An 18366-nucleotide genomic window follows, 5' to 3' on the forward strand; every position below is an offset into this window, starting at 1 on the left:
AACCTCCTGGACACGCAGGTCTCTGGCCTCACTGCTCACCAGGCCACATCCTACAAGCTCCTGTCTCAACTTGCATCACTCAGGCCTCTGCTTGTGCACCTGGAATGCTCTCCTCTGCTTCCTGAACTCTTCCACACCCGTAAAGTTCAGCTCAAATGTTCCTTCCTCCAGGAAGCCTTCTGCAATTGCCCCATCATGAATAATCCCTCCTCTGGACAGCCATGAGCACACTATTCATGCCGGACAGTCAGCATGGACCAGCCCTCCTGCATCATAGCTGACTGTGGAGGTGGAGGTCTCTGTGCTCAAGGTCAGCCTTTTGAGAGCAGGGGAACCCAGTCGATGCCATCTCTGCCAAACAGCAACAGGTCTAGCTCACTACATACTTACAGGATGGAAATTCAAGAACTTGGAATCAGACAAGTCAGCTCTGAATCTGGTTCCATCATTTTTCAGAAATATGACCTTGGGCACATCACTTAATATCTCTGAGCTATTCTCTGGAAGAACTAAAGAAGTGTGTGATAGGTGTCACGGGCTGAATGGTTGCCCCCAGAAAGATATGTCCAAGTCCTGACCCCGGAAATCTATGAATGTGACCTTATTTGGAAAAAGGGTCTTTGAAGATATAATTAAGTTAAGGATCTCGAGATAAGATCTTACTGGATATAGGATGGGCTCTAAATCCAATGACAGATGCCTTTATAAAAGAAAGCAAAGGGAGATCTGAGCCAGAGACACAGAAGGCAGATGTGAAGATGGGCAGAGATTGGAATGATGCAGCCACAAGCCAAGGAACACCTGGAGCCACCAGAAGCTGGAGGAAGCAAGGAAGGATTCTCCTCTAGAGCCTTCAGCCTCCCTGAGTGCCAGTATCTTGATTTTGGACTACTGGTTCTCAGAACTATGACAGAATACATTTCTGATGTTTTCAGCCACTCAGTTTGTGATGATTTGTTACAGCATCCCTAAGAAACCATTACAGTGGGAGTCAAATAAATACTTGCTCTTCTATCCATGTGATCGTCAAGATGTAAGATTAATTTAAAAGCTTATAATGAATATGGGTTTTATACATTCATATTTTACTTAAACACTTATATAGCACTTAGTTTATCAGACAAGGTCCTCGTTGCTTTATAAATATTATTTAAATATTATGATGATCCCCAAAGTACTATTATTATTATCTTCATTTTACAGAGGGAAAACTCAGGAACAGAGAGTTTAAGTCACTTGCCCAAGGTCACAAAGCTCGTCAACATAGAAGCCAGGAATCAAACCCAGGCAGAGGTTCCAGAGAGCAGGCTCATCACCACCACTCAAGTGTTGGGCTCATTTCCGAATCTAGACCCCAGCCAAGCAGAGGGTACGTGGCAAGCCTGCCTCAGGCCACCCCTCCTGTAATGTCCCTCCTGCTGTATGCTTCTGCCCCAGCATTGCCCCATCCAGACCACACTGGACAGCTGCTTCTCCAAGTGTACATTTTAGAACTTCTCTTCCACCCAGTAGACAGCGATGTCTAATACCACATGGGCTTCATCCAGCAGCTGCTGGGGTGGGCTCTCTTTATTTACATTCATACTTAATCTGTCATTTCCTGCATGTACTTGAAAACCTCAAAAAGAACATCATCGCTGGAGACCAGGAAGCTTTCCTTCTTGTGTCTTTCACGGCACTGGCACACATTTATTTTCCAGAAGAGCACAGCCTACCTCTACTGCTCACTTACGGGAAGGCAGGGGCACGTTTCAGGACTTTGTGGACAAGCTTATGGGAATACAGTCAACAGGACTCATTTTTCAGTTTAGCACTGGAAGCTGTACTATGAAGCAGAAGAGACATCAGATGGATTAAAGGAGTGCCTGTTACAGTCTCCAGACATGCCCCCTTCCAGGGAGCACAGGGGGAGACAAGCCCAGGCGTGGGCATCACAGGGCTCTGGGTCACACCTTGGCTTGATCCCTTAGGCATCAGTGTGTGTGACCTTGGAACACCCCCTTAACTTCCCTGAGTCTCATTTCCCTTATCAGCAAAATAAAAGTGGCAACTATGAGCCTGGACAATCAACCCAGCCTGCCTGAATTCAAACCCTGGCTCTGCCACTGGCTAGTTTTGTGACCCTGGTCAAGTCAGCTCTCTGAACCTCAGCTTCCTCTTCTGTAAAATGAGATTAATAGCCCCTAGCTCACAAAGTTGTTGAGTTGTTCAAATCCCTGAAAGCAGGCACATACTAGCTGTTTGCTGTTATAATTGTTCGGATCCAAAAAGATGACAGCCGTAGACTGCCCCAGTGAGTGACACTGGGGAGACAGGATCAACTAGTGTTAGTCCTTTCCCTCCATGACCTTATTTATGGCCAGGCCCATTGCCAACCTGAGTCACGTGATGTAAAGAAGACAGTGCTGGCTCCGTCTGATTAAGTAAGAACACACAGGTGCTGGATATAATAAAACATCCTAATTATAGGTGGACATTGGCACGGACACACCTATTGGGCTATCTGTCCAACAACCCCTTTTCTGGAAACCACCTCCCTGCCTGTGATGCCACAGGGCCAGCAGTGCCTCACAGTGCCAGGCTCACAGCACCCGGCCCAGGCACGAGGTGTGACTGTAGCCACAGTTACCCGAAGGGCCCGTGGTTGGTGACTGGCCCTGGGCAGGACTGGAACTGAGACTTGGGACTAAAAGAGAGAGAATGCCCAGCCACTCGCTCTCCAAGAAGCTGGCCTGAAACCTATGATGTTGGCAGCCTAGTTCTGCACCAGGAGGATTACAGGATGGGAGAACCCAGAAAGGGGGATGGGAAGGAGGAGGAATGAAGAGGCCTCGGGGCAGAGAGGGGCCAAGATGGGCGCCAGGTCGAGTCCCTGCTGGCTTGATCCCCTCCCCAACCCCCTTGAGCGTCATGAAGTAACCCAGAGTCCTCATGATAAACCCCTTTTTAAAAAAATTTTTTTATTGAAGTATTGTTGATTTACAATGTTGTGTTAGTTTCTGGTGTATAGCAAAGTGATTCAGTTATACATACACACACACACACACACACACACATATATAAAAGAATATATACATATATTCTTTTTCATATTCTTTTCTATTATGGTTTATTACAAGATATTGAATATAGTTCCCTGTGCTATATACAGTAGGACCTTGTTGGTGATAAACCCTTTTTCCGATTGCCTTTGCTAATAGGTTTCTGTTACCTGCAACAGAAGCACTCTCAGTTAATATCACATCCTGGTGGCATCTCAAAGTCTGAGGAAACCAAGCTTAACTCTTCCTTCTTCCCCACTTCTACCACTTCCCCAGCTCCGCCCCCAGACCCACCAACTCCCGGGATCAAATCAGATTCGCAGAAAATGCTGTTACAAATAGGTCAACCATCCTAAAATGTAATTTAAAAATATGCCAAAACAGAGTGGAAAATGATTTTAGAAATTTTCTATAGCAATAAAGGCAGGGCTTCCCTGGTGGCACAGTCGTTAAGAATCCACCTGCCAATGCAGTGGACACAGGTTTGAGCCCTGGTCCGGGAAGATCCCACATGCCACGGAGCAACTAAGCCCGTGTGCCACAACTACTGAGCCTGCGCCCTAGAGCCCGTGAGCTACAACTACTGAGACTGCGTGCCACAGCTACTGAAGCCTGCGTGCCTAGAGCACGTGCCACAACTACTGAAGCCTGCGTGCCTAGAGCCCGTGCTCTGCAACAAGAGAAGCCACCGCAGTGAGAAGCCCGTGCACCGCAACGAACAGTAGCCCCCACTCGCCACAACTAGAGAAAGCCCGCACACAGCAACAAAGACCCAACGCAGCCAAAAATAAAAATAAATAAATTTATTAAAAAATAAAATAAAATAAAAGCTGAGGAGACCTTTTTTTCACTTGTTCCATTAAAAAGACTCGGACCTGGGTCATGATTTATGCCAAATTCATCACAGACACCCAAAATTGGAAAAGGCACTGCTCACCCTTCACACCAGATAATCTTCTGCAATGCACGCTTTCAAGGTGCAAAAATTACTATTTTTCATGGTAACTCACGATCATTTTAAAAGCAGTATGATAAAATAAAAAGAAAATCAATTACCCACAAAGTAAGCTGTAGAATATAGGAAAAATAGTCCTGGAGACAGGGGGTTCTCAATCTGCTAGTGGCTAGTTGTGTGTTTTGAGCATGTAATCTTGTCCTGACTTAGTTTTCCAATCTATAAAGGGGGATGTAATAAATCGAAATAAGACCACCATCTACCTCCATCATCTACCTCTCAAAGTTGCTGGGAGATTCAAATGAGCTAACACTTTGCACAGTGTGCCTTACAGCAGATACTGGGGAGAGGAGGAGAGAACAGAGAAAAAACAAGAGCCCACGAGATGCAGATATTTTTGTGGGAGTAAAGACTACTCAGTAAACTAGCACTGCATCCAAATCCTGGCTTCTAGAGCGAGTTCTGCTGCTGTGGGGCTTGCTGGGGAGACAGAACACACGTAACTTCAAAAGCAACACAATTGGGGCTTCCCTGGTGGCGCGGTGGTTGAGAGTCCGCCTGCCGATGCAGGGGACATGGGTTCGTGCCCCGGTCCGGGAAGATCCCACATGCGGCGGAGCAGCTGGGCCCGTGGGCCATGGCCGCGGAGCCTGTGCTTCGCAACGGGAGGGGCCGCAACGGTTAGGGGCCGCAACGGTGAGAGGCCGCAACGGGAGGGGCCGCAACGGGAGGGGCCGCAACGGTTAGGGGCCGCAACGGTGAGAGGCCGCAACGGGAGGGGCCGCAACGGGAGGGGCCGCAACGGTTAGGGGCCGCAACGGTTAGGGGCCTCAACGGTGAGAGGCCGCAACGGGAGGGGCCGCAACGGTTAGAAGCCGCAACGGTGAGAGGCCCGCCTACGGCAAAAAAAAAAAAAAAAAGCAACACAGTCACTTCTTACAAGGCAACCCCATGTAGTGTTGCTGAGGGAGCAGCAGCAAGGACGTTGTAAAGATCCCTCCTGGAGACACCTTTTCTTTCCTATATCCCTCAGGCACCAATTTTGGCATCAAATCTGGTCAATTCTTCCTCTCGAGTAATAATACTAAGAGCAGCCACATTTATTGAGGATTTTTCTCTGTGCCTTTCAGGCATGGTTTTAAACATCGGCTTTACATGCATCATCTTATTTAAGCCTCACAGATAAAAGCTATAGAGTGGGTTATGATTAGAGTCACATTACGTCTATGAGAGCAGCGGCACTGAAAATTAAGTTGGCCAAGATCACCGTGCAGGTAATAGGCAAGAGCTAGGACTTAAACCAAGTCTTTTGGACACAAAACGGACCCTGCCTCTGTTTCCCCCATTACTTTTGCCTCATCCCACATTAGTTCATTATTACCACCCTCTAGACCACTGCAGGAACCTCACCCTCCCTGTGACCTATCCTATCAGCTGCTGTCAGATTCTTTTCCCAAAACCCAAGTCCACTACCACACTGGCTCACAGCACCCAGCAAGGTGCACCACAGAAGGCAGTGCTTTCAATAATGCTTGTCAAGTGAATGAAACCTGTGCTCATGCTGCCTTAGCTTCCTTCCCGCTACAGAACTCTCTGGCCTGCCAGTCAGGGTCCTCCAGCTCTCGCTCCCCAACCCTGGCAGACTTACTCCATGAATACACACTTCATGGGTCCACCGTGAACCACGGTCTCTTCCACTCCATGGCCATGCCGTTTCCTCTGCCTGGAATACTCTTTCCCCAGCTCCCCCATGGCCCCCCACCCCTGCCACATACACACACACATCCTGCCCTCAACACCCTTTCTGGGTTAATGAATGGACAGACGATTCCCCCCTAATGTAAGCCATCACTGTCTTCTTAGTGAGACAAGCCCAGGACACCACATCTCCCTTGCAGCTTCAGATCAGGGCAGGATTTATGGAATACCCACCAGGTACTAGAGTACACTCTGCCGAGCTGTATAGTCACCTGTCTGCCTCATCTAATCTAAGCTAATCTTTTCTTCTATCCAGGAATAGGCCTTTGTCTCAAGCCCCAGCTAAACAAAACCTTTCCATCTGTATTTACCAGGATGGGCTTCTCTTTAGAGAGTTCCAAATGCAAAACTGGGTATTCCATTTTGGTTGGAAACAGGATGTAAATGTGGAAAACTCCCCAATGATAGCATGAAAAGAAGGAGCCCAGGTTCCAGGGCCATCCCTTCTTCTGCTTCTGCACTGAGACTGTGCACTCAAAACTTCTCTCTCTCATGAAAGAACAGACCTGTGGGATATTATCTTCTGTGAAGATGTTAATCCACAGAGGACTCATCCTGAAGTCATCTGCTTTGGTTGATGTATTTAGTTAAGCTAATACATATAAATCCATCTCTTTCTCTCTCTCTCTCTCTCTTGCATCTTCAATTATCAAGACATCTGCCTCTGTTTTGGTGCTCATGAAATGCAGTGGCACCAAAGTTCACAGCAGCACTATTTACAGAAGCCAAGACCTGGAAGCAACCTAAATGTCCATCGACAGATGAATGGATAAAGAAGATGCAGTACATATATACAATGGAATGTTACTCAGCCATAAAAAAGAATGAAACAATGCCACTTGTAGCAACATGGATGGACCTAAAGATTATACTAAGTGACGTAAGCCAGACAGAGAAAGACAAATATCATATGCTATCACTTATACGTGGGCTCTAAAACAGAAAAAAGATACAAATGAACTTATTTAGAAAACAGAAATAGACCCACAGACATAGAAAACAAACTTATGGTTACCTGAGGGGAAAGGGGAGGGGAGGGATAAATCAGGAGGATGGGATTAACAGACGCACACGACTACGCATGAAAGAGATGACCAACAAGGACCTGCTGTACAGCACAGGGAATTATACTCAATAGTTTGTAATAACCTATAAGGGAAAAGAATATATATATGTATAACTGAATCACTGTGATGTACACCTGAAACCAACAGGACATTGTAAATCAACTATACTTTAATTTAAAAAAAAAGTCACATGCCAAGGGGAAAAAAACCCACAAGAAAACATGATTGTCTCATAGTGTCCTTTATGTTGCAAAGTACCTCACGAGCACTTTGAGGCTATTACGAAACCTAGGAACTGGGTGAAAGAATATGAATAATGGGATGGTGAAAGAAAGCCAACACACCAAGACATCACCTGCTAAGTTCAGTACTATAGTCTCTAAGCAACCCGACAATTTTTTCTGAAAGGGGTAGTGCTGGTCTGTTTCTGGGAATTTCTTTCTCCCTTGATGAAGGTCAAGGGACAAGCAAGGCTAACACCCTCAGATTACATTAGGATTTAAATTCTAGACTAATCATGATGTTGGAGGTGAAAACCCCAGAATGCATTGGAAGCAGGATGTCTTTTAACCTGATCATTTGAATGAAGACCTATAAAGATACTGTTTTCCCTTGTGAAACAAGTGTGAGGAAGCCTTCATATGAAATCTACAGGGAGAAAAATAAAACGACATACGGAAAGAGATTACAGGATTAATTACATGATCTGCCTTAGAATGACACAGGAGACTTCACAATCTTTTTAAAGAAGTCACTGTAAATTTGTATTAAACAACTGAATTCTATGCTTTTTACATAAAAAAACAAAGAAGCCAAGACTAAAAACACTAGTAGGTGTTTATTTATTCAATTATATTTACATCAAGTCCAAAAGTAAACAAAAAGATTTTTATTGAGAATAGTGAATTTGTATTCAACATGAATAAATACACTCAGTTTGCTTTCTACTTCTGTCCTTTGGATTTCCAAATTTAGTCTTTTTTTTTTTTGCGGTACGCGGGCCTCTCGCTGTTGTGGTCTCTCCCGTTACGGAGCACAGGCTCCGGACGCGCAGGCTCAGCGGCCATGGCTCACAGGCCTAACCACTCCACGGCATGTGGGATCTTCTCCGCCCGGGGCACGAACCCGTGTCCCCTGCATCAGCAGGCGGACTCTCAACCACTGTGCCACCAGGGAAGCCACAAATTTAGTCTTTTAAGCAGCGACATAAATAGTAAGCAGTACTTGCTCAGGACTCTCTTCTGTGACAGTAGGGTGATTTACTTCATTGAATCGAAATTTAAATTAACAAAAAATTGAAAACTACACTTCAGACTCTTTCAATTGCTTAATCTGAGACAAATAAATGTAAAAAAACTCTATGTAAATATATATTAAGAAAATCTGTAAACTGCCCATAATATAAACAGGTGCTGAAGTTCCCTAAATACATTTTCTCTCTCTCTCTCTCTTTCTCTTTCTCTGTCTCTGTCTCTCTCTCACACACACACACACACACGCACACGCACACACAAATAATCTGCTTATAAACAATGGCTGGCCAGCTAAGGAAGATGATAAAGATTACTACAAATTTTATAATATTTAGTAGTCAAAGATAATATTTAAATCTTTGTAGTTTAAAGAACAAGCTTAAGCTAGATCTAACATTACATCAATAAAAATTTAGACTGTCAAACCCTAAGAGCAGACAATTCCCACAGACCATTTGAATTTTCATAATCCCACTCCTGAAAACACATACCCCGAAGACTTCCGAGTACAGATGAGCCAAAGTGGTAAGGCCAGATAGTATGCACACGGAACAACAGCACGATGCCATGAAAGTTCCCTCCTGGCTTCACACTCAAACTCTTAGACCTGAAACAAACAAGTTACCCAGGTAACAGGTATGGTCTGCCCTGGCCTTGCCCTAAGCAGTGTCGAAACTGCATTTTGAGGTGGGTGGAGGAGAGTTAAATTTGTAACTTTAAACGGCCATGAGAGGTCATTATTAACTTCTCCTTTGATGACAGAGAAGTTGCATTTTTACCCTAACTTTTACTTGTGGTATGAACTTGAGAATGATTCAATACTCTAACCAAAAAACAAGACAAAACAAAACAAAAAAGGAGGGGAAGAAAGATAAAGAATTGGAAAAACAACATGGCAACACAGTTTGATTTCATTTTCTTATCATCACATTCCTGACAACCTATTTAACTGATTTTTCTTAACTTCTGGCTAAATACTTTCTGTTTCTGTGCAATTCAATCACTTTGACTCTCATACTTTAATATACGTAATATATTCTGCACTGATCGTGTTGTCATTAACAAACAATATTGTGTGTGTGCCCGTGAGTATGTTTGGAGACATATTGCATCTAGTCCCGCCATTGGCACTTACCCTCAGGGAAAGCATTCGGCTGCACCATGTGGAGAAAGATGTGCACAATTTGAAAGAAGATGCCAGTGGGTCCACCTTCATAAGAATCTTTGGTCTCATAGTTCGTTGGAGGAAATTCAAATTCCAAACCATCAGGAATGTATGTGGATGATGGCGGTGGCCCCTCTGACATGGTGTCCCCATAAAGCCCCAGCAGCAGCAGGAAGCCAAGGAGAAGGGCCATAGCTAGCAAGATGCCCCAAACATGAGGTGGAACTGGGGGCCTCCCGCTTCAGGGGTTCTGGAAGCCTTGGGGAAAGCAGGAGTGTGTTTCTGTGCAGAAGAGGCGTGGCGAGGACTGAGTCTGCGGAATCCTTGGTTTTCTGGCTGGGTTGGCATGCGGTGAAGGGTGGCAGAGAACCTTCTCAGCTTGTGGGGGGGACGGTCAGTCGATCAAAGCACCATCCCTGGCAGGGAGAGAAGGGGCGGGGTCACTAATGCCTGCAGCCTGCCTGCACCAGCAGCTCCCCTGGAGGAGAGGCTGCAAGGCTTTAGTGCAAGCCCTCAGCCTAATCCGCTGCGGAGGAAGCAAACAGAGAGCCTGCTTCAGAGCACAGGGGCAGGAAAGCTGGAAGGTTCCATGCTAGGGGCCAGACCCACAAATACCAGCTAGTGTAACCAGTGTGTGGTCTTGGAAACTGATATTCATTAAGCACTTACCACATTCCAGACATGTTCTACATGCTTTACAGGTAGGACCTCGGTTAAGGCATTATCCCATTTTACAGAAGAGGAAACTGACTCAGAATTTCAGCAACTTGCCCGAGGCCATGGTTGATTCATGGTGGGGTAGAATTCAAACCCAGTAGTTTGCTTTCAAAGCCCAAGTTTGGACTCTCCCAACTCCAAGACACTCTCCCTACAGAGCCTTCCCTCTCAGTCAGAGAAGCAGAGGCTCCCAGCAATAGATGAGATGCTGATTTTTCCTCCAGTTTTGGGTTTTTCTCCCCATCTCTGGAGATATGTCTTACTCCACCTTTTATTTTATTAATGTGCTCACTGATCTCATTTCATCCCATCTTCACTCACCCCCAGCCCAAACTAGACAAGCATGGCCCCAAGGGCAGGGAACAAACTCTTTAAGGCCAGGTGACACTGGTTTCTGTCTAACAGGGCTCATCAGGTAGCCCTGATGGAAATCCCTGTCCCAAGTCATCACCTGGATGACTCGGGGTCCAGGCAAGGAGAGGCAGGGCAGAGGGAGACTCCCGCCCTCCCCTGGGGAAAGCGAGAAAGATCAGGAACCTAAAATCGGCTACCAGCCCAGTGACTAGTGAGGGCAGCATGGACCTGTCCTCCTCGAGTTTCTCTCCCCAGAACTGAACACAAGGCAGGCATACAGTTGGCTACCAGTAAGAGCTGCTGAATATAAAACCAAATAAGCCAAAACAGCTGCTTTGCTTGTACCACTGCAACAGGCTAGATGAATCAAAAACAACTGGGATACTCTGCTTGCCCATTCTTTTCTGGGGTCAGGAACAACCTGATTTTCTTTCCTACATCAGATTCACACTCAGGAACTTTCAAAATAAAGACAGGGTGCTCCTGAAACACACACTGCAAGATGAAGGAGAGGGACTACCAAGAAAGTGACACACTGCACAAAAGGCTAGAGGACCCGCTACCTATATTCCACCAAGGTGAAGAAAGCCCCACAAAAGAGGTAGGATTTAATGAGCTATTTGAATGAGACATTCATTCAAACCGGGTCCCCTTAGATACTGCCTCATCTTCTAAGCCTCATAACCACTCCTATTACTTCTGCACAGGCCTGCCAATGGAATGACCCTTGACTCTCCCATTATCAAATCATGGGCTGCTCAGATCCCCAGTGACACCTAGTGCCAACCTCATGGAACCCCTAGCTTCCAGGTCCATCTCACCCACAGACACAGACACACCAGGACCCTGGTGACTGTTTCCAAAGGGCAATCCCTGCCAGGCATGGCTGCTGCCAACAACCTGTCCTCAGGCTCTGAAGTGCTCTAGCCTTTCACTGGTTCTACCAGGAATCACCACCCTGCTCAGACTTCAAATCGTTTCCAGAGAGAACAAATAAGAAGAAGGAAACAAAGCAAGGCGGCTTTTGCAAGACCCCTCTCTGAAGCCTGCAGGGCTGCACAGGGCAGGAGGAAGATGCGAAAGGAGAGGGGGCGTGTGGTTATTCAGGTCGGATAGGACCGTGCTGCTTCAGGCAGGCAGGTGGGCATGCACACACACATCACACACACCATGCATGCACTCACAATGACACACAACTCACGGAGACAAAACACACACCAGGAACGTACACTCCACACACTGACACACACAGGCACACACCACATTCACATCTTATCTTCTTGTCTGCTAAAGGGCAGGCAGGAGCACAGCAGCTGATGGATTAGAGGCTCAGCTGCTAAGAAAGGCTGACTTCCTGGTAATGCCACCAAGCCTCAGCTGGGGACAGAGAGAAACACAGCAGGAGGGAAATGGCAGAAGGCCCCCGGGAAGAGCTATGAATAAACAGACTTCCAGACATCCTCAGTGAAGAAGCAGGAGAAAAGAAATCCCAACGGAAATGCAAAGATGGGGTGTTCCACTGAGTTAGGGCAGCACCTGAGCATCACCTGCATCTTGCTCCAGAGGGTAGGTCCCTCTTAAAGTTTAGACCACTTTTAGGAACATCTCACTACTTATGAAACACTAGACAATGGATAAAAGTCAAGGCAAGGGCCTCCCTGGTGGCGCAGTGGTTGAGAGTCCGCCTGCCGATGCAGGGGACATGCGTTCGTGCCCCGGTCTGGGAAGATCCCTCATGCTGCGGAGCGGCTGGGCCCGTGAGCCATGGCCGCTGGGCCTGTGCGTCCGGAGCCTGTGCTCCACAGCGGGAGAGGCCACAACAGTGAGAGGCCCGTGTACAGCAAAAACAAAACAAAACAAAAAAAAGTCAAGGCAAAAAGGAAGAGGTTTTCATCTCAGTTTGAATCGTTGTTCCGAAAAAGAAGGTCTGGGTCCTTCCTTGGGAAAGCACACTAGGTAGCGAGAGCCACTGACAGCAGCTCAGGAAACTGCCAGCAGAAAACCCAAGACGGCTCCCGACCCAACAGCCGCATCAGCGTAAAACGGAGTCTGTGTTTAAAATGAAATTATAGGACCTCGTTTCTGGAGATGGGGCCCATTAATCTGCATTTTTAACATGCTCCCCTGGTGACAGATTCTTAGACAACTAAGGTTCGAGAGCCAGCACTGTTCCTGAGTTCCCTCCTGGCTAATCCACGCCAATTTCCAAAGACACCTCCATCTTCCCAAACACAACTGCAGAACAACAGACGTGAGGCAAAAGCACCCCAAACGCCCTTCTTGTATCACATTGAACTGATCTAGCCCAACAGCTTGGTGGAGTCCCTGACTTCCTCATCTTCTCCGTACCCTTGGAGTCTGGCGCACAGCAGGCACTCAATAAGGATGGCTGACAGCAAATTGTGGCAGGTAGAGAGAAGACTGACACAAAATGGTCATGTTGACCTATTTCAGAATTGGTCAAGCACCTCTTTATGAGCACTCTACAGCCCACGGGAGGGAGGTGTTGGATTGCTTGTAGCTGTTTCCTCCAACACAGGGAGCAGACTGTCTCCTCACTGGATTCATCCATGGCGGAACAACTGGTCTACCACTCTGGGGGGCCAGACTTTCAGCTGCAATCCTCAACTTAGCAGGCTTTGGAAATCGCTCCCTTGGGGCCTCTCCCCTCAAACAGGCACTAGACTAATCACTAAGGTAGATTCACCATTTTCTGGTTTATGGGATGAAGATTCCTGGATTCCATCCAAATACACTGAGTTCGAACTGGGAAAGGGACCCAAGAACACGAATTTTAAGCAAATACCTCACATGACTCTGAGCCTGGGGTCCAGAGATCGGCATTTCCATGAACACTGGTTTAAAAGCAAATACGATGACCATCCAGCTTCATTTCTTCTCTACTTTCTCTTTTTGATGGAATTTGTTTAAATTGCAATTCCTACATGCACTTATTATATAAGTCTTAATAAGAGAGCATTCAATTTGCTGATGGCATACAAAGAAAGCTACTTTAAAGCATAAAAGCTATACACAACGTTTCTTATCTGGTTTCAGATCCTTTAGCTTTAGCTTTCTCCCCAAATAAATCACATAGAATGAAGGGAGAGCTGAGGCAAAGAGAGAAAGAGGTGTATTATTGAAAATTCATACTAATATTCAGGCAAAGCTCATCAATGCCAACAACCTTTAGGCAAAGCTCATCAATGCCAGTATCGCATAATACAAAGAGATTTTGCATATAATAAAACAACGACCACCATACAATAATAACCACCTTAATGGCTTTTCCAATAATAAAATTTAAGCTAAATCAGAGAGAAGGACTTTTTAAAAATAATTGAAAAAGAATGCACAGGGCTTCATTTAGAAAGAATACCTGGTGCTTTCACGGTACGTATGGATTCTCTCACACTAAGTTACCAGCAAATGGTGAGCTGCCTTTTTAACACTACTTTAATAATAAACACAGGAGCAACTGAGAGAATCCCAACAGTAACAGAGAGTAGTATGTAACCAGTTTTGCAAAAATAACAATTTCCCACTAAATATAACATGACATGAAAACAAATTTAAAACACTGTAAGCTTAAATGTCCCATTAGCAAGGGTAAAATTTTGAGGAGAAATGCGAGATAGTAAAATACAGACTTGTGCAAGCTGCTCTTAAGATGAGCTATTAAGTCTTGGTTTTTAAACAAGCAGAAAGTAATGATTTTTCTTTTCTTGTTACCAGATTTCAACTTCTTCTATCAGCATTTTTCCTCTGACCAGCAATTACAATAAAATAAAGTTAAATAAAGAGGAACTTCACTTGTTTTTTAAAAGCATTTATAGAAATCAAGTCAGAGAGAGAAAATATTTTTCAAAGGTTAACTTCAGAATGATCTCTCTTCCTTGGTAACTGCAGACGATGGGCATCTGAACTCTTCCAAATACCAAAAATGCCGTCACAAAAATAAAGAATTAAAAAATAGGGCAGACTTTGGGAGACTACAACAATGCAGTCAACACTGAGACAGGTTCCCCAGAGAAAAGCCTTCTGCTTCAGTGTGCCCCTGCAGAGCAAGTTGCTGGCTAAGGAGTTTCAGGAGAGGGTGAGGGAGGAGCTCATCACAGCCCCTTAAGAACTCTGACCCCTCCTCCCTCACACTCAGCAACTACAAGTAAGAATACTGGCTGATCTTGGTAGGGCTCAGTGGGTATCCAGTGTAAATGGCTGAGCCTCGGGAAGACCCAATGTAAGACTGGGTGGCAAATTGGTGTTGGTACTGAGCAGGGGCCACGCTGGCGGAAGTGAGGAGACTGGGCCCAACACTGACAGGGACCTGGTGCACCAGAGTGCTAGGGTGGGTGGTATATGCTGCAGCATGCCTTGAGAAGCCCTGCGGGGAGAAGAAGCCCTGCGGGGAGAAGTGATGAGCAATGGAGCTGGTGGAGCCCAATGCAGCAGCAGAAGTGGGGGCAGCATACGTATACAGGTGAGGCTGGCTTGGCAGGTGAGCAGGGGCTGGGGCCAGGTGTGGGTGCCCGGTCGAATGTAGTGGGCTGCCATGCTGGAAGGCGTAATGGGCTTGGGAGAGTGGGGTCACAAACGCCTGCTGCCTGCGAGGGGCAGGGTTGCTGCTTCTCTCCTGCGAGGCTGGAGCTGACGATGACTGCTGGTTCTGGCTAAGGTTGAGTGGCTGTGCTGCGCTGGTCCCCCCACGCTGAGCTCGATATCCTGTGGGGGCGATACAGCATCCAGATGACCGCCCGCTCACTGAAGCCACTGGCTTGGTCTTACTGCTCAGGAGACCTGAGGCCTGGGTTGCTACAGTGCAGTCACCAAGCTGAGTTTCCAGTGGAGGTACAATGAAGGTGCGGGTGCCAGTGCCATCCCCCACGACTCTGCCGGGACCCTCCGGAAGGGGTCCACTATTGCCCCGGAGAGCACTCAGGGTATCAGTGGAATATGGGCTGCTCAAGGAAGAATCAGAGTCTGGAGAATCATTGACAGTGACATAACTGATGACATTCGACCTTGCCTTCAGGCCAGAGCTATTGGGCTTATATTTGTTGTCCTCTTCCTCATCAGTGTCACTGTGGATAGTGATGACACTCACAGGAGGGCTGGGAGTATCTGCAATGATGATTGGCTGATGCTGATCTTGTACAGGGACTAGGGAATTATAAGAAGATGTGGTACGGAGGGGGCTACTCCCAACCAGAGAATAGACTTGAGAAGGCAGAACATCCAGAGAGGACTTAGAAGAGACTGGAGCAGACTGCTTATTCTTCTTTGAAGGGAGGAAACTGGATTCTTGTTGTCTGACAACATGGGCAACGCCAACATTAAGGGGCTGAGCAGTGGCCAATGTCACATGGTTAGTCAGCAAGGATGGCTGCTGCATAATAGTGCTGTACTGGTTGCCATGAGAGTGGGCATTCCTCCAGTCTGTGAGCCGCTGGCCACTGCCCATGGCCTCTGGAATCACTGCAGTGGGCTGGACTGAGTTGTGTAGAGCTACCCCAGGCAACTGTTGCCAAGTTGAAGGCAGGAGAATTTGTTGGGTTCCTCCAGGCCAAGCCTGCAGTACAGCGGCAGTCTGTTCAACCAGCGCCGGCCGGCTTGCTGCGCAGCTCAGAGTAAAGGGCACCGCATACTGCGGTGTGATGGTGGCTACTTGAGGGTGGAGACTTGCTACCATTAGTGGTGTACAGCTTCCCTGTGGAAGAACTCCCGACTGTATCTGTAGTGGCTGAGCAGCTGGTGCCTGGGGTACAATGGGCACAGCATTATCCATCCTCACAGGGAATCCAGAATGCTTTGTTGTTGCTTGTAGTCCAGTTTGAAAAGCAGGTGGACATACTGTAAATGTTTGTTGGAATGGATCTGTCTGAGTGCAAATATGGGTGGTTCCAGGCTGCAAGGAAACACCCTGCTGGGCAACTCCAGGAACTGGTGCTGCAGATGATGGGTACAAAGCCGACTGGTAGTTTAGCAGTGAGACATCTGAATTAGCCAGAGAAAGAGTAGCAGCTGCTGCAGTAGAACTGGAAGCTAGAACACTGGCCTGATTGTGCACGGTATTAAGTTGGTTGCTGAAGCTCACGATTAGATTTGTGCTTGTATTTGGGGCAACATGCGTGGTGAAGGGACTCTTGATCTGACTCACTGTATCATACATGTGAACCCTCCGTTTGCAGATCTCCATGTTCTGAAAACAAGACTTAACATGATTGCTATGTGGAAAATCCAGAAAGTGAGTCATTGTCACAAACTGATGGTTAAGAGTTTTCAGAGGAGTAATTCTCTTATCCGCATCAATTGTTAGCATTTTTTTTAGCAGATCAATGTATTCTCTTCGATCCGCCTTCTCTGCCAACATATCTGTTCTCTCTAAGTCTGTGGACATGTTCACCTGAGCCATATCATCTAAACAATTAAAAATGTACTTTCGAGCTTCTTTTGATTTGATCCCAGTCTCCAATTCATGTTCTTCAGGTGTCTTAAGCCTCCACAGTGGGTACCCCAAATTAGGATCTCTGTTGAAAAACCTGGTTGTTTTTGTTCCGGCACTGAGAAGATATTCAGCTGGCAGGCCTTGTGTTTGTGAAATGTAACGAATCTGATCATATTCTGAAGCACCAGGATAAAGAGGCCACCCCAGGAACAGCTCAGCTATCACACAGCCCAATGACCACATATCAATAGCTTCCCAAAATGGTAATCCAAGAATAATTTCAGGGGCTCTGTAGTAACGTGACTGTAAGTAGGTTGAGCACACAGCTTTGGAAACGTGACTAGCAGAACCAAAGTCAATGACCTTCACTCGGTAGGGTTGGCGCACTGGATCGACCAGCATTATGTTTTCAGGCTTAAGGTCAGTGTGAATTAGACCAAGGCTCTTGAGCTTCATCAGGGCTGTGGCCACCTGCTGCAACATTGGTCTGATGTACTTGAGTGGCAGTGGGCTAAACTTGTTCTGCTTTAGAAAATCATATAAGTTCTGCTCCAGCATCTCGAACACAAGGCAGGTATGATTCTTATGCTGAAAGCACTCATAAGAACGGACAAAATTATACTCATCGGCATTTTCACTGCTTAGGCGGGAAAGGATGCTCACTTCAATCTGTCCTTGCCTGGCATAGGAGGGGTGGTTCTTCAAGATTTTAATAGCCACAATTTCCTTGGTGCTCCGCTTCCAGCACTTAGCCACCTGTCCAAATGTTCCCCGGCCTAAGAACTCCAAGACTTCATAGCTGTTTGTCATAGAGCAAAGGATCTCATGCTGGACCAGCTGGTAATCCCCTTCTCCACTGGAACTGCTACTCTTCGTGCTCACGGTGGTGGTCGTGGCAGAAGCACCCACCACAGTCCTGTTTTGCAGCACGAGAGGAGCATGTTCTTCTATGATTTGCACGCTACCGTCGCTGTCAAATTCCTCACTTTTTCTTTTCAATCCACATTTTTGATATGGCTCAAGCAAAGAAACGTTGCTTCTGTGAGTCAGGGTCTGGCTGCTTTGGAAGGTTGATGTAGCAGCACTGGCAGAGCTATCAGCAGCTGTTACAACAATATGCTCCACTACAAGAGCTGGGAGGAGGAGGCCCTGGTCGTAAGCAGGGATGTTGAAATTTGCTACCTGGTGAGAAGAGCTGGTTTGCCCTTGCGTGGCTGGGAGGGTTTTGCTGTGGGTATAGTATTTGTCGTTGCTGCTCTGTCCAGAAACATCCCAACCAGAAGCCTCTATTTTCCGTTTCTTTGCACTGCAGAAGGCACTCGACGACACTGATGGAGGGGAAAACACCTCCAGCTGTGATGCCATACCGCCGGTGTGTCTGGTTCTCAGCCGCCAGCTGGGGCTGCAGTGAGAAGGCGGAGGAGGAGACGAGATCCGGGGCCCTGCCGCTGGGTCATCATATCCCCCGCGCGAGCCGGCCCGGGCCCCGGCCCCCAGCCCCCGGAGCCTACCCAAGCCCGTCTCACGGAGGGAGCGCCCCCAGCCTCCCTCCAGCTCCGCCGCTTGGCCTCTCGCCGCCGCCGCCGCCGCCTCAGCACCGCGCGCTCCTGC

General features: G+C 47.0%; 2 protein-coding genes across 3 annotated transcripts in view; both read right to left on the bottom strand.

Moving 5' to 3' along the window:
- The window catches only part of PROM1 (prominin 1), a gene marked incomplete at both ends in the record, with an annotated part of 118334 nt that extends 108902 nt beyond the window's left edge, over positions 1-9432 (bottom strand). Inside the window, one exon of the mRNA XM_079711628.1 lies at positions 9210-9432. Coding sequence (XP_079567754.1) covers positions 9210-9432 — 223 coding nt within the window. The remainder of the gene's footprint in view (positions 1-9209) is intronic.
- Positions 9433-14469: 5037 nt separating this feature from the next.
- On the bottom strand, positions 14470-18120 carry LOC307049807 (homeodomain-interacting protein kinase 1-like; the record flags this gene model as incomplete). Of its 2 annotated transcripts, none has more annotated exons than XM_079699412.1 (2): positions 14470-16365; positions 16468-18120. In XM_079699412.1, 2 exons carry the CDS (start codon positions 18118-18120, stop codon positions 14470-14472), a joined length of 3549 nt encoding a protein of 1182 aa, XP_079555538.1. The 2 variants fall into 2 exon arrangements, with proteins under 2 accessions (XP_079555538.1, XP_079555539.1); XM_079699413.1 differs by having other exon boundaries at positions 14470-15879; positions 15997-18120.
- Between the last annotated feature and the right edge of the window lie 246 nt (positions 18121-18366).

Source organism: Hyperoodon ampullatus, assembly GCF_949752795.1.
Source record: "Hyperoodon ampullatus genome assembly, chromosome: 1".
Classification (NCBI taxonomy): domain Eukaryota; kingdom Metazoa; phylum Chordata; class Mammalia; order Artiodactyla; family Ziphiidae; genus Hyperoodon; species Hyperoodon ampullatus.